The sequence below is a fragment of the Primulina huaijiensis genome, chromosome 1, assembly GCF_012295235.1.
Source record: "Primulina huaijiensis isolate GDHJ02 chromosome 1, ASM1229523v2, whole genome shotgun sequence".
Classification (NCBI taxonomy): Eukaryota; Viridiplantae; Streptophyta; class Magnoliopsida; order Lamiales; family Gesneriaceae; genus Primulina; species Primulina huaijiensis.
The window spans coordinates 3,272,458-3,293,384 of NC_133306.1; the positions used below are offsets into that span (position 1 = coordinate 3,272,458).

Below are 20,927 nucleotides of genomic sequence, written 5' to 3' on the forward strand. Positions count from 1 at the left end.
TACATGTCTATATGCCTTATTTGTTGAGTTTATGTGGCATACATGACATGCACGTTGAGCTATGATCCTTGGATACCCTGATCTGATTTGATTTGATTCTGGGGTTTGTGAACACGATGCTATGGTTGGTATTACATGACCCTTAAAGCATAGACATTAGTGGCCCCGATGATTTGATTGAGATTTGGGATTTGATGGCGCTTTGTCGACGCTATCATACGATTATCCCTGATTGAGGCCGGTGTGCCAGCTCGAGCATTGATTTGATAGCGATTCGATTGACTCTGACATGTGCTCAGTGGATGGGCATTTGACCTGATACCTCCACGACATACATGCATTGCATATCATATATCATTGTTTAGATATCTGTGGTATATATTGTGGTTGCTTCAGACTGAGCTTTGCTCACCCTAGATGGGGCTGTTGTTGTCTTTGTATGTTGACAATGACAGGTACTCCAGGATATCAGGAGACCGGAGAGGGTGCTTCTGGAGGGAGTCATAGTCTGATTTGAGGTTTAGTGGTTGTTTCCCAGTATATATATGTATCTATATACCGGGGTATGTCCCGAGGATATGATTCGTTGTTGTATGAGTTGTTTTGATTATGTATGGGCAGATTTTATGATGTGAGATGAAATACTATTTTTAGTATTCAAATAGCATGTTTTGGGCTCATTGTAAAGAAATTTTAAACTCGTTTTCCGCTGTGATTAACTAACCCTAATCAAATTGTGTTGTAATAACGATTAGGAGCTAAGGGTCCCACAAGAATAGTTGCGAGCCTGGTTAACATGTACTTTTCCTTCACTTTGTTTTTGCTTGTACTTTGGAAGACTCGGAGGATATCCATGTAACTTGTAGCATTTGTCAACAATATGATTAGGAAAATGACAATGTGAACAAATAGGCTTATCAGATTTGGTTCCCCTAACATTGGAAGCACCTCTTGCAGCAGCCACATTCGGGGTGTTCATGAATAGAGATTGATAGATAGAGCTACAGAAACTTCGTGATGTTTATAACTTTGCCTTTCTTCTTGAACTACCCAAGAAAAGGTCTTCGAAATTACTGAAATCGGTTCCATCGTCAAGATTTGAGTATGCATATGAGCATATTACTTATTTAAACCCATTAGGAACAGTATTACACACTCTTGGTTATAATCCAACCACAGTGACACATAAATTAGTTGAAAATCCTTCAATTCGTCCCACAATGTCCTCATTCTATTGTAATATGAACTAATATTCAATCAAGTGTTTCTTAGTTTGAAAAAATTTTCGGAGCATAACTTCGATGAAATCTCTCTCTCAAATCATTCCAAATTTCAGATGCCGTAGACTTATACAATAGACAATCCACAATATGATCACGGCTTACAGAATTCAAAATTCATGAGATCACCATGCTATTAGAGTGAATCCAAGCACCATACAACAAATCACCAGACGCAGTACACAATTGTATACCATTGACAAACAAAATCTTATATTTAGCAGTCAATGTCGATGAGAAACCAAGATCAATGTAGGATGATCATCATTCAGTAGAATGGGCCTCGAATCTTCGAAAAATGTTCAACCACTAGAATTATTTGAGCTTGAATCTGCATTTGATTTTCCCTTGCCATTAAAGAGAATCAGAACTACGACCTAGCTATAGCTGCTCTGATACCATATTAGACACAAAAATGGAGGAAAATGGAATGTTCTTCCTCACTACACTGACTTTCAGCTCCAAATAATTGTCCTTATATACAAAATGGTGAACACGCTTATTGCCTAAGAATAAAAGAAAACGTGTCTTGCTATTTTATTTATAATAATTTGGGTTCCCCCATTTCTTGTACTCTAATTTGTGGCATCATCATGTGCAGATAACTTTGTTCACTCTCCCGTAATCTACGAAGAAAGATAACTTTCTTAACCTTGACCATGAATGAATTTTCAACTGCTTACTATGTCGACAGTGTAGAAGCAAAGGGTTGAATCGGGGATAGCTGAAGTGCCATTTGTTAATAATTTTTTGTACGGAAATATTTTCAATAGCCCCGGCCCCTATTGCTCCCGTTCTGTTTTGAGTTCCATTGTTTATACCAGGAACAAAGGCACCAATGTTTCAAAGAAAAAGTGAAAAATAGAAATAAAGTTATCTAAACGGACAGTTCATGTAACTAAGATCAAATTGTACAATAGAAGCAGGATAATGGAAACTAGTTCAATGTCATTGAAAGTTACTTGTTTCAAGAAAATACACTCAGAAATCAGCAGCAAAGACACTTCCATACGGGCTCAGCCCGTTATCATCCAAGTTTGAAAAGCTTGCTACCTCGTCAAAAAAGGTTCCAAATCCCACACTAGATCGACCTGATTCAGGGAAACCAGCTATATCAAACTCGGTCGAACAGCCAACAGAATTCAGGAAATCATCCACTGATGAATCGTCAACAGGTCGAGGAGCAACTGATTTCTGTTTCCCTCGAACAAGAAAATCGAAAAAATCCAGAGAATGGTGTGATTGGATATCAATCCCACCAGATTGGGTTAATGGAAGAAGTTCTGATGCAGCGGATTCTGAAGAAACAACAAGGCCTTCTTTTGGACTAGCAGCACTTGCATTTTCTTTTGCCACTTCCAAGTCCTTAAATGTAGCCTGAGGCTTCTCAATATCCAATATTAAATTTTATACAAGTTATTAGATAATGTTAAATGGTTCTGCAAAATGCAATCTTAAATCACTTTTAATGAATTTTATCGGTCTTTTTCCCAAGAAGAGTTCAAATTTGTCTGGAAGTTTACCTCAACATGTTGATGCAGGCTTCCATTTGTGTTAGCTTTCATTGAGTTGATTCCATAATCACGAAACGATCTAAATCAGGGATATCACAACATTGTATGAAACCGAAACTGCGTAACGCATACGATAAAATCAACATAAACAACTTATACCGATCAATGTCAAATGTCCTAGAGTGAAAACTGGTGTCCCGTCTGTATCCTGAGTCTAAAACAAATTTGCACAAGTACAACACAAACTATTTTACACCGATCACCGAGACATAGCATTAATGCAGATAAAACTGATAGAACTTACAATAGCTGGATGGTAAAGGTATAAATGGCTTTTTCCACAATCTTACTTCAGTTTTTCCATTTCTGTACTTCTGCATCAATCAGTGAAATCATGGTTTATCTAATCGCGTCGTTGAGTTTATTTTCGGAATCTTTTTGATAATTGGTAATATATGAAGAGCTTATGTTTGAACCTGTAAATGACTCTTTACGTGGTAAAGAGTGAGTCCTTGAACTTCCATCAAGTTTAAGATTGCCCTAGGTGTTGCCTCTGCTCCATATAAAATAATTAATGTGAAGTAATTCTTTATTTCATATATAAACTTGAAATAGTCATACACAGTAAAGGTCTAGGAAAGTGCCCCCTCTGAATTTTAGTATTTAGGAATGGATTTTTAAGGCAGAATGGATAACTTTTGAAAAATCAGACACATAATTTTATATTTATTTGAATGTACTCACATATACCTTCTCAAAATTAGAACATGGGATGTATCATTTGTTATTTTTTTGTTTCCCTTTGTTGAAACAGTACCGAAGATGGAAAACAAAATTTAGTGGTTATTCGAATAATGAGAAGGTTGAATAAATGATATGGTTTCTGGATGTTATTAGATCGATGGCCAGATATGGCCATACACGTTGATTGTGACTAGTCCATGATGATTTTGTAAAAAGATATCGCGACAAATTTGTCGGTGCGACTAGTCTAAAATAATTTTTAAAAAGACTATCGCGCGACAAATTTGTCTATCATATCTGTTACAAAACAGCATCTTGTAAAAACCAAATAATATAAAAAATTTAAAAAAAGCTATCACGACAAATTTGTCCATCATATATGTTACAAAACGGTGTCTTGTAACAATCAAACGATAAAGATTTTAAAATTAGCTATCGTGAAAATTTTGTCCTATCATATATGTTACAAAACGGTATGAAATAGTATCTTGTACAAACCAAACAAAAAGGGAAGAGATCAAGTTATTACCATTAGCTCCACCAAGAAGATTCACAGCATCAACAAACTGTTTATGAAGCTCCGGCGTCCAACGAAGCCGATGGGTCGAAAAACAAGTGCGAGAACAACCATTAAAACACTTGTTCTGCTTTTCCTCACAAGAGTCCACCATTCCAGCATGCTCAACCGGCTGCAGAGGCTGAACCTGGTCAAAGCCACCAATAATCACCGGAAGTCCTCGGTTAACATGCTGATCTACCCCCTCAAACACACTCTCGAGCCCTCCTCCTACGCCACCCGACCACCCCGAACCTCCCAAAGCAGTTCTTTCCATCCCCATTTTAAGAAAATCAAGGTTTCGCAGTCGATCTGCAAATAAATGGCAGTTGAGTGGAGATTAATTAGTACAGATAAGCAAAGGGTGTATCCCGTCCCTTCTGTAGGAGTTTACCACGTTACGCGAGGTGATTAAGAACACGTAGGAGAGGATTTGATTTAATGCATGGGCGCGCGTTTGGTGTGTAGCGACGAGCGATGCATGCATGCATGCAATACGTGGACCAAACTTTTGGGGGGGCTTTTTGGCTTTTGAGGTTGTTTCGCGGGATTGTCTGCATTCGTTTGTTGAGATTAATGAATATTATATGGTAAGCATTCGCATTCAAAAATAATTTAAAAAATGTAGAATAAGATTATTGTCCCTTGACTTTCATAATTTTTATTTTTGTCATGTTATCAAAGTATTAATACACAAACTTGTATTTTTTCAATTTAGTTATTTTTCAATTTAGTCAAAGTTAATAATACAGTATAAATGTTAAGTAATTTAAAAGAGTGAGGAGAATTTGTGACTATTTGTCCGAAAAATGATATTAATCTTATAGATGTTTACGTATTTGAGTAATTTATTCCCAAGATATAAAATTTTCTATGTAGACAAAAGAAAAACAAAACAAAACAAAACAAAGTGTAGAAAGAATTTATATTTTTAACCGTTAGACGGAAATGTTGCACGACACCTTGATTGATTTGAGATTGAATGCGATGTTCTGATGACTCCATTAATTTTAAATGGAGTCAGGAAACCCTTTATGATGGACAAAAGTTGCGAGTAATGAAATAAGACTATACCATAGAAAAGTACTCAATCATCCCACCGAAAACCTGGAGAGGAAAGCTGGATATCTAGTATCTTCCAAACAGGGAGAACTGACCAAGCCGGGGATTTTTTTAGCCAATCGAGATAAACTGGAGATTACACTTCCAAATAGAAAGTATTGTGAATTCACTTTTGAGTTATAAAATGAACACAAGGATGCATATTACTTCTTCCATCCATGTTCTACCCCATTTCAAACTATAATCAGGTCACATAAGTAAACAAGCAAGAAAGCCGAACAATCTAGTAGATCAGAAGACCTGTAAACTCAAGAAAGCTATATCATAATCACCTTTACACAGTTCAAGTCTTTAGGTTCCCTTCCCTTGCTGAATTTGCTGAAGAAGAGCCGCAGCCAGCTGTAACGTAGCCTGCAAACGCTTCTGCGGGTCAGCTTCTTCATCATCTTGGCCAGCATTTTGTAACTGAGCTTCGTTTTGAGGCGCAGCTAAGAAGTTTGCTGGCTGCTGCTGCACTTGACTAAATTGTGATTGTAAATACTCAGCAGACATCAGTTCGATTGGTAATCCATGATTTTGTGACTCTGTGTTAGGGTAACCAGATTGATTGATGTTTCCCGATGGTTTATACTCAGCAGCCGTTGATGTACCACCGAGTTGCGCTTGTTGACCAAGAAGTGACGACGTCAGCTGAGCTAGTTGTTCTTCTGGGAGGCCTGAAACTGGAATCGGAAACTTGCCATTTCCACTTGAAGGTATACCTGAAATATCATTTGTGTACTCTTTTTGAGTTGCTTCAGGCATAGCTCTAGGCATTGGAGAGTATGTACCACCGACGAAACCACTGGAGGAATCAAATGCATGTGAAGGGATGTTGCTAATACTCAGATTTGAGTTCTGAAAATCATGGGGTGCCCAGTTTGGTCCAGGCGCAGGTTTCCCTACATAATCTTTCCCTTGTGTATTTACTGATTGTATGCTGCTAATTGAATGAGCAGCACCCGGAAATGTTCCAGGCATGTTTCCTGAAAATGTATTTCTGGAACTGGGAGCTCTAATTCCGGGTTTCTCATAATTCGTAAAAGGCAGATTTGGAGATGAAATTGATTTTTGGTAAATTTCATCGCTCTGGAAAGATGTGAAATTACTTTCTTTGTACTCCGGTCGTGGAAGATACCCATACTCAGAATTGTTGGGATCCAACCTTAAGACAACACCAGAGATGCTCAGCTTCCCAGGTACTTTCAATACTTTTTCAGAAAATTCAGAAGGGGGTACTAGAAATAAGGTGGTCCTTTCATCCAATTTTGCAACAGCTGCTCTGTGTTTCTCTGCTAGATAATTCATGAATTCGTTGTAATATGGAATGTCGGGATCGTTCGCAGGAACAAAAAAGACAACCCAAGCGTTGGCTGCCTGATAGTAATGTTTTCCAAGCATATCTAAGCTCGTCCTTGCTGTGCAATCCAAGTATTCAGGTCTGCAGCATTGAAAATCAATATGTGAGAAAATCGAGTCACATCAAATGAGGTGTATAGAAGGATGTAGATTACTTATTTCCTGTCAACGTTCTAATCCATGACAATCCTTCTATGAATGTTGGTTTCACACATTCAGAAAGTTTAGGTAAGAAGTTCGAGCTCATCTCGACTCGAACGCAAGTAGTTTACGGGAAAAGAAAAATATTAGGGTATATGACAACAAATTTATTAACAAAAGAATATTGGACACAATACTACTCACAGGCCCATATCCATTGGCTTCCCAACAGGGAAGCATCGAGCACGGCAGACAGAAGTTCCTCCCTTAACTATCATTCCCTCCCACTTCCACACTTCCTTTGCAGATGATTTGCGTATATCAGGAGTTGATCTCCTTGGATCAGGAGTAGGCAGTGGAACTGAACCACCTTGAATGTTATCGAGTGATGCATTCCAGCGATCACTCCTTTCTCGTAATGGTTGCCCTGCGTTTGTCAAGTGATCGGGGATCGTTCTATATCCAGGCTGTCTGGAATCAAAATCAAGAACCCGAGACTGAGAAATGTTGTGAGGAATGACACGTTTTACTCTGTCCAATTCAGAGAAAGGATACTCTGGCAACTCATTCTCGGGTGAAAATGAATCGGTTTTTACTTTCTTTGTTCCACGCAAGATTGAGTCATCCTCTGGAAAATCCCATTGATCATCAAAGAAGGGGCCTTGTCGAGAAAATTTCTGAGGAGAGATTTCTCGGAAATTAGCTCGTATATCCTTCGGTGGACTGTTAGGATGGTCGTAGATGTTTCTTGGTAATCCTAGCTCAGACAATTGCCCTGGGAGCCTCCTTTGCTCCTGAGCATCATTTCTACCATGCCAAATATTGGAATTCCCAGACAAACCTACAGCATCATGGTTGCCAGAATCCAGATTTCGGATAAAAAGCGGAGAACTTATTCTAGGATCTCCAGACATACCACCAAAGTTCCTATCTGCTCTGCGGTGTTCTGGAGATCCAGGGCGTCCATATGACCCAGCACGTGGGGATGGTGGGGCATTAATTGAAATCCTTTCTCTGTTAGGTGGTCCTGATTCATTCTTGGCAAAACAAATATGTACACGAGGATTACCAAATAACTTACCCTGAAGATTTTCTTTAGCCCTGCGTGCAGCCACCACAGTTCTATAACGAACGAAGGCATAAGTACGACCAGGAAATGCGGTTATTTTCTCAATTTCGCCAAACGGTGAAAAGGCCTTCCTCAAGATGAATTCATCAACTTTCAGCTGCGCAGGAAACCCAATCCATAAGACCTCACTGAGCTCGGCATCTTTATCATTTATCCTGGATTTGTTTGTATACAGTGGTTCAGGACTAGAGTTACGTGCTCTGGAGTCCCTCGAAGTAAATGGAGACCCCCTTACTACAGGGTGTGGTTCCTCTCGCCGCTGAGAGTAGTCTGCAACGCGTTGTGCAGTTGACGATTTTTCCTGAGGAATAAAGTTGCATTGAGATAGTATCAACAGTTAAATTTCAAAGTAAAACTAAAGGCAATGTTCTGTTACTAGGGAACAAAATTATCTCACATCCACAAAGACTCATGCGCATGAGTTGGCGCAACACAATGTTTTCACTCTGGTACACAATTCTCATCTTCTAGCCAAAATTGAAATGATCATCCACAACCAACAATCTCGGGGTAAAGGGAGCCAATACCTTAATGGTGATATTGCATACTTTAAAACAGTTTAAATCAATAATGCACTTAAACAAGATTGCAAATCTCATTTAATTTTCTCATTTCTAGGATCATATTAGCTTATTCTACCATGTAAAAATCAGTTCGGAGTTCAGAGTGAGAAATCTGACCAAGTGCCCAAAACTGTCAATGAAATTCAAACTAGATAGATTTCTCTTAATTTGAAGAAGCAGAATGATGAAGTTAAATCTAAAATCTTCTGAAACACAAAATCCCAGTAAATTGTGGTTGCTTGAAGGCATGACCTTCCATACTTCCAATTCAATACCAATATTTAAGCCTCCAACAAAATGGGACCCAATTACGCAAGAAAGGCAACACACATTCATGACTGAAATGAATCACTGGCATGTAAAGATATACAAGCTTAAACAATGGTCCAATCCTAGCAGAAACGTGGATCTCAGTAAGTGTTAGGTTTTTACCATATTTCAACTCCCTGCAAAATAAAGTCACATCTGTATCAATTAAATAATCAACTTAATGTAAAAATGTCTTGATAATCCACAACGTAGGTTTGTGTGTAGCCTTTTGCAACAAGCCTCACCTTGTGAGTTTCTAATAAGCCATCGGACCTGTATTAACCGTAACCACCCATTTTCAACCCACAATTTTATTTCCTTGAGGAAGATCAACAATTTCTCATGTTTGATTTTTCTCCAATGCATGCATTTCAAGATTCATAACAAAGTATTCAATTCTCATCAGATAAAGACTTAGATACAACACTAATAATGTGGACAGTGTTTAATGCATTCCCTAGTCCCTTCTCGAAGAACAACAAGCAAGACATGATCACAAGCAGTGGAGTTTTCTAAACATATCTCATTCTCAGAATTAGGTTCAAATTCTTGAACTTGCTCCAAACTAGCTTCAGACAGAATTCTCCTTGAGTACATATGGTCAAACTGCACACTGTTAAGAGTCATTGCAGTAGGTTCTGGAACAAATTGTGTTGGTGCAAGGCTTAGTTAAATAGGTTGTGGAACAGGATGTGACAAGTAATTCGTAGAGATTGAAGGTAAATCAAGCAGCCAAGAATTCCTATCCTTATCTTCAAGAGTTGGCGGTGTTTCCCCATGAAGATAAGGTTGGCTGAATTATGTTGTTTGTTCATCGAAGGTAACATCCATGGAAATGAAGAATTTCTTGGTCGATGGATAATAGCATTTGTAACCTTTTTTGTTGAGAAATATGGAATAAAAACACGCTTGAGAGCTCTACGGGGAGACACTGCCAACTCTTAAAGATAAGGATATGGATTGTTGGCTTTTCAATCTTCAGAAATTCCTTGTCCCATCCTATTCCAGAACCTACTCAACTAAGCTCTACACCACACAATCGGATCCATAACCTACTAAACTTACCCTTGACAATGTGCAATTTGACCATATTTACTCAAGGAAGAAGCACAAAATTACCTAAGATCAAGTTCAAGAATCTGAACCTAATTCTGAGAATGAGGTATGCCTAGAAAACTATATTGTTTGCGATCATGTCTCGCCTATTGCTCTTCAAAAAGGGACAAGGGAATGCACTAACCATCCCTTTTACCCGATAACTAATTTTGTAGCATTTCAAAATTTTTAACTGCCACAGAAATCTTTCTTAGTAAATTTAAACACTATCCACATATCTAACATTGTATATGAGGTTTTATCTAATGAGAATTGGAGACTTACCATGAATCTTGAAATGCATTCATTGGAGAAGAATCAAACATGGGAAATTGTTGATATTCCTTCCGGAAATAAAATAATGGGTTGCAATTTGGTGTTTACGATGGCTCATTAGAAAGGTACAAGGCGATGTTTGTTGCAAAAAGCTACACGCAAACCTATGGTGTGGATTATCAAGAGACATTTGCTCCGGTTGCCAAAATGAATATTGTCCAAATTCTTTTGTCATTGGCTGTTCATTCTAACTGGAAATTTAGAGCGGTTTGACGTCAAGAACGCATTCCTACATGGCAACTCAAAGAAGAAATTTATATGGATATTCCTCCGGGATTCAAGGAGAATACAAAAGGCACCAAGGTTTGCAAATTAAAGAAAGAATTATATGGCCTCAAACAGTCACCATAAGCTTGGTTTGGAAGATTCACCGCCATAAGCTTGGCCTCAAACAGTCAAGGAGATCATACATTGTTCTTTAAACATTCCAATTCAGGGGGTCACAATTCTTTTGGTATACGTGGATGATATAATTGTGACAGGAAATGATTAAAAAAACAGATTCTAAGAGGTTCTTTAGCTAAGGAGATTGCAATAAAGAACTAGGGAGATTGAGGTATTTCCTTGGAATTGAAGTAGCTCATTCTAATAAAGGAATCTTTATTTCTCAACAAATGGATGGGACTGGTTTATTAACAGAAACTGGAATGCTAGGTTGCAAACCAGCTCTCACGTTGATTGATTCGAATCATAAACTGGGGGATGCTAGTGGCGGAGCCATGGTTGACAAGGACCATGGCAAAGAGATGTATCAGCAATCGAAGGCTAGTAAGGAAGCTTGCATACCTTGCTCATTCAAGGCCAGATGTTGCTTACGATGTGGGGGTCATAAGTCAATTTATGCATTCCCTAGAGAGTTACACTTGCAGGTAGCTCATAGAGTACTACACTACCTAAAAGCAAACCCAGGCAGATGCATCTTGTTTAAGGAAACACTGGATTAACCATTGAGAGTTACATCGATGCTGATTATGCAGGATTTTGTGTTGATGGAAGGTCAACTTGCTATTACATGTTCTTATTAGGCAATCTTGTGACATGGAGGAGCAGAAGCAAAATGAAGTACAAGATTAGTATGGAATCTGAGTTTAGTGCAATGGCATTAGGAATACCGAATATGTGAACTTCTGTGGATCAAGACAATCATTGACGATTTGAAAATTAAATGGGAAGGGTCAATGAGATTGTTTATTGTCTACAATCCGGTTCAACATGATAGACCAAAACATGTTGAAGTAGATAGACATTTCGTAAAAGAAAAGCTAGATAGTGGATCGATTTGTACTCCCTTTGTCCAATAGTCAACTTGCTTATGTGCTTACAAAATGACTACATATGTACATTTTTCCAAAGAATCACGTCCAAGCTGAGAATGGAATATCTATTTTCACCAGCTTGAGGGGAAGTGTTACAATAAAATAATGTGTTTTGCATCATTTTAGATGATTGTTTAGATAATATCTTAAGTATTTTTAATCGACGTGTTCGTATCTTAGATTGATAGAGTATATCCTTGATTACCATAGGTCAGGGATTATTATTAGGATTCATATCCAAAGTTTTGGTGAATAAGAGTAGTTCTGTAAGTTGAATAAATGACAAATGTACGATTGTAAATATACAATGGAAAATACATTCATGAAAGTTACTACTAGTTCAGCAAGATATTCATGATACATGTATTAAATTTCAACTTCCAAATACAACTTAACAACTTCATTCTTTGAGAAGCTAACAACATGAATTTACCATTCCATGGTTTATATGTATTGAAGTTTGATCAATTGATAAACAACTAAGAAGATGATATATTTTTTCGATAGTCAAATGTGAAAAACGATTTTTTCTATAGGATAATATGGCGTTAGGTCGTAGTCACATTTGATTTCAGGAAAATCAAAAGATGTTAATCTCTTTTAAATTGAAAATAATAAAGCTATTATGTTATGGTAATATCAAACATCACTTGATGAACAAGAACTTATCTAAAATCATGAAACAACTCATATTCAACATGACAAAAATATTGAAGGCACGCCTCGAGCCATTATTATAAAAATGAAATGCTTTTCTGTGACAAATTAATCAATTAATCCAAACTATACTTCTGGAGGAAGAGCCATAAAAATAACATAAAAATAATTAATAAATAATAATTATAATTTTTGTCAATTAATAATAGTATAGTAACGGTAATAATAATAATTATTTAATAGAAGTCATAATTATACTAATAGTAAATTATAATTCCGATGATAAAAATTTGACAGTAACAATCATAATGATAATCATAATAAAGATAAAAACATATATATGATAATAATGACAATATTAATAATAATAAAACTTGTGAATTACTATTATATTATTTTAAATTAAAACGTGATTTGATTATTAAAACAATGATATTCCATTCGTTTCTCATTCTTCTATTGCTGATGTTTAATCTACCATCTCATTTCATCTTCATTTCATTCCAAATTTGATTCCATTCCAGAACACTAATCATGACCTTAGTGAAACATGTGCCTTGGCAACTAAGCGCTATAAAGACCAAACGGGGACGACTCTAACTGGGACGACTCTAACCAAGCCTCAAAATTAAATGATTGTGAATCAAATTTGAAACTCTACATATTAGCCATTCGAAATCGCTTGTATACTGCTGAATATTTATTTAATAACAATTTAATAATTTATAGGTGTGTAAATTAGCAGTTGATGCTTTAAGACAAAATTTTCTTTGAACAATTGGTTCTAGCATTCGATAAGGTACATATCTAGCTTTCGTTTCAGCTTAATGCCATGGACCATAACTTGGCACGCGAGTCAACTGGAAATGCTTGCAAGATGTTAAGTTCAATCCGGAATGATCTACACTTCTCTAGCCCCATTTGGAGAAGTCTAGAAGGTTCCGGCACATTCAAGAACTCAACGAACGGGTAAAGACTAATCTAGAATGTTCAAGAAGTATCTCGAGCATCCTAGAATCATGTAGAAGGGTCTGAAATATTCTAAACATGACTAATTAGTGCTAGGTTAATCTAAAGTGTTGTAGCAAATATTTTCGTGGACGGCAATCCTTGCAAAATTACCGACGTCCGAGATAATGCAAAAGAGATATCCTAGTTGTGCTCTTTGTCCCAATTGGTGTGTGTTGTGTCGTACGGATGTGGAAACACAAGATCATTTGTTTATTCATTGCAAGTTCACTCATGCATTGTGGGCTAAGGCTTTGGAAGAAATGAGACTGGTTTGGGTTGTGCCGAAAACAACTCAAGATTTGTTTGGTACGGATCTTGGACATATGATCGGCAAAAGAGGAAAAATTTTCTGGAGAGTTGTGATCCATGGAATTAGTTGGGCAGTTTGGTTAGAGAGAAATAGAAGAAATTTTGAAGAATTGGAAGAAAGCACAGAAGAATGTAGGGGAAAAATCAAGTTTACAATAGCAAACTGGATCGCAGCGGATAAACACTTTCAAGGATTGTCAATATTTGATATTCTACGAGATTGATCGTATGTGCATTGTTAAAAATTAATGAACTAATATTTCGTGCCAGTGGACCACTAGTCCGCTTCTTGTAATGTAACATTCTAAAATTAATAATATCGTTATGTTTCTTATCCAAAAAAAAAAAGTGTTGTAGCAACTAGGAGGAACACTCTAGAATCATGTAGTTGTATATGGTAGACAATAGAGTCTAGCACTCTAGAATCTTCTCATTTGTACATATCGTAGAATACTCTAGAAAGTTGGATAATTTTTTATAAGAAACGATATTTTATTAATAATAATATGAGAAAGAGTACATCAGTGGACTAGTGGTCAAATTTACGAGCTTCACCCATCTGTTACATATTAGACAGATTCTTGTTCACGTTGGGATGGACTGAAATTTATCCATTTTATAGACAAACACTCTTGTAAAGCATTTAGCAGCACTTCAAAGGTGTAAATAGAAGACAAGTTTCAAATATTATATCCTAAAGCATAACACTCTTGTTAAGTAAATTAGTTTGTCTAGTCTAAGCTATCTTTTAGAAATAATAGCCATTATGTCAAACACCAATAATCCTTTTCTATTCATGTCTTTTGAGAGTAGGCCTTTTCATGGCAAACACCAATAATCCTTTTCTATTCATGTCTTTTGAAAGCAGGCCTTTTTTATTTTACATTCTGTGATTCATTGTCCTGTGATAGGTTGCAAGATACTACAATAAAGTGTTGATCGTCTAGTAGAATCTACCTGATGCAAACAACATAAACATTTTTTCTATTGTGCAAGATGGCCCTCTTGGAACTTTTGCGTTTTTATTAATGTAATGTGAGATAATTGTTTGGAGTAAATCTTCTCTGAGAAAACGCCATTGTAAGTATTTGTTTCATATATTATGTAAGATGTGATATTTAGTTTTGAGACAGAAGTGACCAGCTATAATTATCAAGGATCGGGTAATGAAATTCGATGCAGATAGATTTCGAGTAATAAGCTGGACTGGATGCTTAAGACAAAGCAATGTCATTAAGTCGAGTTTGCTGAATACATGGAAAATTCATCATGTCTCCTGCTTGATGAATGGTGAGAATTTGATCCTACAATTGGAAAGAGTTGTTCTTTCTGAGCGAAGAGTGGTGTTTTTACATTGTAACTTAAGCTTCAGCTTATGATTGTTGGATGCATCTATCTGTTGTCTAAAATCTCCAGATGTACATAAATTTATCTGTTTAAGAGACGGCCTTCAATAGATATAGAGTTGTGCGAACTGACAAGTAAAATAAAACTTGGGGCCTATCAGCTAGATATACTGAAGATGGTTAGCAGGTTATTGAAAGTTTTGCTCTGATGTGACTGAGAAATAACAGTAATGATTTTTAATTTCTCGCTTCAATGGGCATTTCATGTTAGAGATGCACATTTTATGTTTTAACTATACGCTTACATAAAAAGAATGGTGACATAGTACAATGTTAGCTGGAAACTGCGTAGTGGATCTAATAGTGGATAATGGATGATTCTTTTGCTGGAATTGTGATGTCATCTGGTAACCGTACAAATATAGTAGAAGTGTTGGTAGAAACGGTACCACTTTAGAGAGGAAGATGGGAAACCTAGATAATTAATCTACAGGTTCTTCTATTTCTAAAGGAAAATGTATGATTTCCAACTTCTTGGTTTGCTTGCATGAGTTGACAATTGGATTTATGATGATACGTGGATTTATGATGATACGTAATGCATACTAGTCATGTTGCTTGATGACTATAATGGTGAAGACACATATCTCAAATGCAAGATAATAGCGTTGCACTTTGTGCATAAGTGAATAGAGCCCTCAAAAAGACTTCATCTAATTCACTGTTAATCGGGTGGCAACCTATATTAGAATTGGCATCAATTACACAAGTTGATTGAGCCAAAGTGCCAAACAACATAATGTCCCACGTTTTCGATCTATAGTTTACAAATTTTGATCTGATAAATGTATTATTATTCAGTTGCACATTAATTGATATAATAAATTTTGTTTCTTAAAAAAACGAAGACATTTCCCTATACTCGACAAACAACTTTTAAGAACACTATTTTTTTGTTAGAAGGTGGTGAAAGAAAGATCTTGTAGTGAACATATTGTTTGATAAATGCTAAGATAACACTTAGCATAAAGCATCCAACTTATTGCTTCAATACATATTGGCCTCAAATTGCTTCTGATCCTTGATAACTATAGTAGGTAAATCACTTAGCTCTCACAACTAAAAGCATCACACTTTCACATTCACAAATATATATGGCATTTTTCCAGAATATACAGAACCAATAATCATATATATGACCTGAAACACAACCCAACTTCAAGAATGCCAATGACATTGTTATTCATTCTTCTTTTATTAACACTTATTCGCTATTACCATTCAAATATTTGCATTCAAAACCTATAGTCTATAACAAATTGAGATCATTCTGGTGAATCGTCTTTGTCATGGTTCTTGTTTTTTCTTTCCCCTTGGGGAAATCTTTGGCAAGGAAAAATATGTTGCCTTGGGGCCCCTGTTCTATCACCAAGGTTACTTTGGTGAATACGCCAAATTCTACCTCATTACATAAGATTATTAAATGTAAAAAAAAAATTTATCAGGAGAATGAAAAAAAGACAAAAACAGTACTGTGGAAATTATCTGACAGCATGGATCTCAATGTTATCTGATGGTATGGCTCTCTGATGATATGGCTCTTAGTTCTTACTCCAGAAGTATAGTTTGGATTACTTGATTGGTTTGCTACAGAAAATTAATTCATTTATATAATAATGGCTCGATGCATGCCTTTGCTATTTTCATCATATTGAATATAGGATTGTCTCATGGTTTCATATAAGTTCATAAAACTCTTGTTCAGTAAGTAATGTTTGGTATTGTCATGACATATAAGCTTTATTATTTTCAGTTAAAAAAGATTAACAACTTTTGATTTTGCTGAAATTAAATTGAACTACGACCCAACGACACATAATACAAAAAAAATTGTTCTCCACATCTGAATATCGAAAAAATATATCGTCCTCTCATTTGCTTATCAATTGATCAAACTCCAACGGATGGTAACCATGGAATGTGAAACTCATGTTTCTCAAGCAATGAAGCTATTAAGTTGCATTTGGAAATTGGAACTTAATACATGTATCACGAATAGCTTGTTGGACTTGATGGACTAGTAGTAACTTTATTCATCGATACTAGTCTCCACCACCCCTATGATACAATGAGTTAGGTTACCCCAAGTCTAGGGATGAATATAGAATTTTCCCATGCTACTAAATGCCTTAAGCGTGGTCAGCCATACTTCCCAGTTGTTGATCGGAGCGGGATTGGATGTGCCTGGTTAGGTTGGTTGTCCGATGGGCTATCTAATCAGATCAACTATATCTGAGGCATTTTATGATACATAAGCCGAGAAGAAGAAAATGAATTCATTTTCAAGAGTGACAAAATGGTTTGGACTTGAACCAATGCTAGGGTGGGAAAGATTTGGGCTGATAAAACATGCTGAGAGTCACATACCGTATGACAATGGAGTAAGTTGGAAAACTCTCCTATGCTAGAACAACAAACAAAAACTCAATGACACAAGCCTGAATAAGTCTTGATATCTCATCATAGAACGTCCACAAAATCATAATTGTTAAATCAACAACTCAATATCTTGTAGGCTATTACTTGCCAAATTATAGATAGGTCATCAAAAATAAAGTTGTCAATTTATTTTGATCTCCTAACAATTGCCAACAGCATATATTTTCGTTTAAGTCACAGGAAACTGCAAGGTAACTAATATTTTGTTATAGTAGCCTACCTAAATCATGTTTGGACTTCAATCTTAGCATATTTTCCATGCAAATGAGTTCTACGAGATGTTCACCCTGTTCATGATGCCTGAATCCGTAGCAAACTATTTCAATAGTCAATGGGGCATGATTTTATCTTTCTATGGATGCTCATATAGACAAATATCTTCATTTTATGAAACATAATATATTTGATTTAAAATATTATGCAATTGCTTCGTTTTGATGAGCAGATAAATGCCACCATTACAAAAAATAAGTGTTATAAAATAAACAAAAAAACCTCATAAAATTCCCTATTCAAGTAGACGTCCCCGTGCAAGAGTAGCAAGTTCAACATAAAGGAAAACTTGGAATAAACTTGGACACACTCTCGCTACAGCTTTGAAGTCGGTACAATCATTTCTCCACTATCTTTCCGTTGGCTCAACGCTACATTGATTAATAGCAAACAGGTTCCCTTAACCAAGTAGATATAGAACCATTCTATAAAAAAACATATAGATATGGATTTGCAGTTGTCTGATAAATCATGGAATCAGTTTTCCTTCAACTCTAGGTTCTCTGTCAAGGTACAAAGTGAATTCCATTATCAGGAATAGAGTTTTCCACTTGCTCCTCGGTCTTATTTACGGAGTCGTGTTGTCTTAACGGATTATGGGATTTCTGTTGTCTGATGGAATGTAACGGATTTCCCATTCAACGCCATGCCCTCTGTTTGATTACATAGTGAGTTCGTTCTCGATAACAGAATTTCCTAAATGAAAACTACTTGATTCTCATTCTTATAACAATGACAACTGACGAGTATGCCTATTGATTTATGCGATTGGGGCGACTTCGAGGACCTTTACACAAGGTTAGAGATGTTAAGCTTTATTAGAAGAATTTTGCAAGTAAAATTACAAACTAGAATGTCTGATCCACATGTCCACTAATGATACGTACAACTTAATAGCATGGGCATATAAAGGCCAGAAATTCCAACATAAAAACCTTACTTTTGTTCAATAGGTAGATTTAATTTCGTTCTAGTTGGAAAGCTATATAGCCACCATGAGAAGTAGCAGCCGTTATTGGATCAATGAGTGAGTCAAAAGATATTATGCTCAACTGTTCATACTGGTTTTTCTTCTGCAGTGTTAGACTAGAAAATGAGCATCATTCCTAAGGATGATGTTTGATAAATGAATGAAGCGAAGGATTTGCAGGCACAATGAGCCCGTGGTATGGCTCCGACCGTGTATAGCCATTAACTAAATGTTATAGCCATAGATTAGAACCAATAAAAAATTGTACACATGTACATAAACGACATTAACAAAGCACCAAAAGAAAGCTGGACAAAGATCGACAAAACTAACCGCCTTAGCAAACTCAATCCTAAGCGGATTGCCCTCAACAACATAATCTTGAAGCACTTTAATAGCAGAAAAAGCATCCTCGTCATTTCTATAGTTTATAAAAGCGTAGCTCCGGCCAGGTTGAAACGCAACACTCTCTAGTTTTCCAAACTGTAAAAAGTGATGGACTAAGGCGCTCTCATTTAAGTTATGTGAAATATTTCCAACCCAGAGGTGCCTTGATGGGGCATTGTTTCCGCGGCCATGACTAATTTTCTCTTCTGTTCTGGTAAGGTAATCTCTTTGAGGCCTGCCTCTTCCTTCTCTGCTGCCCTGCAAAGGAATGTTCAAATGCTTAGGCGCAAATTACATAAAATGTGCTATCAATCTAATGCATACCTCAAAAAGTAAGGTTATAGATTCTTGGCGCAAAAAATGAACGTGTCACAACACCAAAAAGTCGCACGTTCTTTTCTTCTCACAAAATTCCTTGGGTTTTACTACAATTAAAACATGCATCCCACAAAACCACAAAAAACGAAGAAAGAAGAAACTTAATTATACTTTTCGAATAGGCTTGTCCAGAATGTCTTCAAAGTGATTATGCAATTTATGCTGCCATTGAAAAAGCAGTTTGAAGGTGCATGCTAACATTTACATATGCACCAATGAAGCCAGTAATTTACCTATGACGTGTATATAGTAAGGAGAAAGCTGACAGTCCAGAAAATTGGGTAAATTGCATTCAGGACCTACTAAAATGTAAAAAGAACAGAAAACCCCTCGTACAAAACCAAAAGTCTTTTGATACCCCATAAATTTAAATCCTAAGCATAAATCCCGAGAGAAATATAAGCATTCATTAGATTTTTCCTGGGGACAGCCAATGCAATCCGCCTTTATTTTTTCATAAGCTATATCATTAACATAACGAAAAAAAAAAGTAACAAAAAGTACATTCATAGATCTTAACAACAACCATGGGCACATGTAGGTAACCAATAAGAAATCCAGTAATATGCACACGTAATTGGGAAACCAAAAAAAAAGGCTTCAGGAAGATAAGAGATAATTAAAAAAAAAACCTTTCAATCAAAGACTCATGGAAGGAAAAGAAAAAAAGAAAGAAACACCCAAAACTACGGAGTGAAGGTTTTACTATGAAAAGATTCTCGGTACAGTAAAATTCGTATTTTTGATTACTAGAGAGAAAGATGAATTAAAAAAAGAAACGGACCATTTAGATTTCGATTAAGGCACTGAAAGATTCTCAAAGAGCTAGCAAAACAAGGCTTCTTCTCCACTTAATCTTACAATTGATAAACATATTTCCGTAGATAATCGATAGTGAAACCGATTCCATCCATACACGCCGAGTGAAAAGCCAATTAGGGTTTGGTCATGAAATGGGGCGATTAGGGTTTAATTGAGGGCAAACGAAGCAGCACAAATCACCGGCGAGTGGCTGGAGAGGGAGAGAAGGGGAAATTTTTCTTTCGGGGATAAAATAAATCTATAGGAAATAGGGTTCATGGGCATTAGGAGGTGGTGCCACGTGGAATTTCCATGGATAATCGAAATAAAAATAACGTTTTTATGAATTATTCTCCAATTTATATTAATATTGGTAGCCAATAAATAAATAACTTAGTAAAGTTCTACAAAGATAATTAAATTTTATAATTATTTAAAACATGAATTTTTTAAAAAATTTAAATATATGTAAATTTAATTTTTAAATTTTTTTTGTATATTTAGAATTCTAGAGTTTGCCTGAAAATTATAAAATACTATTAGTATTCGATTGATTTCGCATCACATATTTGTGAAGATTTTTAATTGGTTTTAACCTGAATTTGGATGGAAGAATTTCGAAAACAAAATTTGATATTAGTTATCTATCGAGCAGGTCTCTTGTGAAACGGTCTCACGAATCTGTCAACCCTACCGATATTCACAATAAAAAGTAATACTGTGAGCATTAAAAGTAATGTTTTTCATTGATGACTCAAATAAGATATCTGTCTCACAAAATACGACCTGTGAGACCGTCTCACACAAGTTATTGTCTTATCTAAAGACTTCATATCATACTAGATTTGATGCT

The 20,927-nt window shown here is 36.1% G+C and overlaps 2 protein-coding genes across 2 annotated transcripts; both read right to left on the reverse strand.

Moving 5' to 3' along the window:
* Positions 1-2,054: 2,054 nt before the first annotated feature.
* On the reverse strand, positions 2,055-4,377 carry LOC140970922 (uncharacterized). The gene is made up of 6 exons (XM_073432945.1): positions 4,068-4,377; positions 3,271-3,347; positions 3,099-3,168; positions 2,954-3,008; positions 2,804-2,873; positions 2,055-2,663 (listed from the first exon to the last, which is right to left on the reverse strand). Exons 1-6 carry the CDS (start codon positions 4,375-4,377, stop codon positions 2,262-2,264), a joined length of 984 nt encoding a protein of 327 aa, XP_073289046.1. The 3' UTR covers positions 2,055-2,261.
* Positions 4,378-5,277: 900 nt separating this feature from the next.
* Positions 5,278-20,334, reverse strand: LOC140977393 (flowering time control protein FPA-like). Its single transcript, XM_073442144.1, has 4 exons — positions 20,058-20,334; positions 18,842-19,153; positions 6,900-8,125; positions 5,278-6,636 (listed from the first exon to the last, which is right to left on the reverse strand). Exons 1-4 carry the CDS (start codon positions 20,058-20,060, stop codon positions 5,508-5,510), a joined length of 2,670 nt encoding a protein of 889 aa, XP_073298245.1. The 5' UTR covers positions 20,061-20,334; the 3' UTR covers positions 5,278-5,507.
* Positions 20,335-20,927: the final 593 nt, after the last annotated feature.

Excerpts from the sequence above, each read along its gene's own strand:
- LOC140970922 (XM_073432945.1), bottom strand. The coding sequence starts at position 4,377 with ATGGGGATGGAAAGAACTGCTTTGGGAGGTTCGGGGTGGTCGGGTGGC. Across the intron at positions 2,874-2,953 it reads AGGACATTTGACATTGATCG|ATCGTTTCGTGATTATGGAA; the intron begins GTATAAGTTGTT and ends TCCCTGATTTAG. Across the intron at positions 2,664-2,803 it reads GCCTGCATCAACATGTTGAG|CCTCAGGCTACATTTAAGGA; the intron begins GTAAACTTCCAG and ends GATATTGAGAAG.
- LOC140977393 (XM_073442144.1), bottom strand. Across the intron at positions 8,126-18,841 it reads GGATTGAGTTTGCTAAGGCG|GAAAAATCGTCAACTGCACA; the intron begins GTTAGTTTTGTC and ends TTTATTCCTCAG. Across the intron at positions 6,637-6,899 it reads AAGCCAATGGATATGGGCCT|ACCTGAATACTTGGATTGCA; the intron begins GTGAGTAGTATT and ends TCAATGCTGCAG.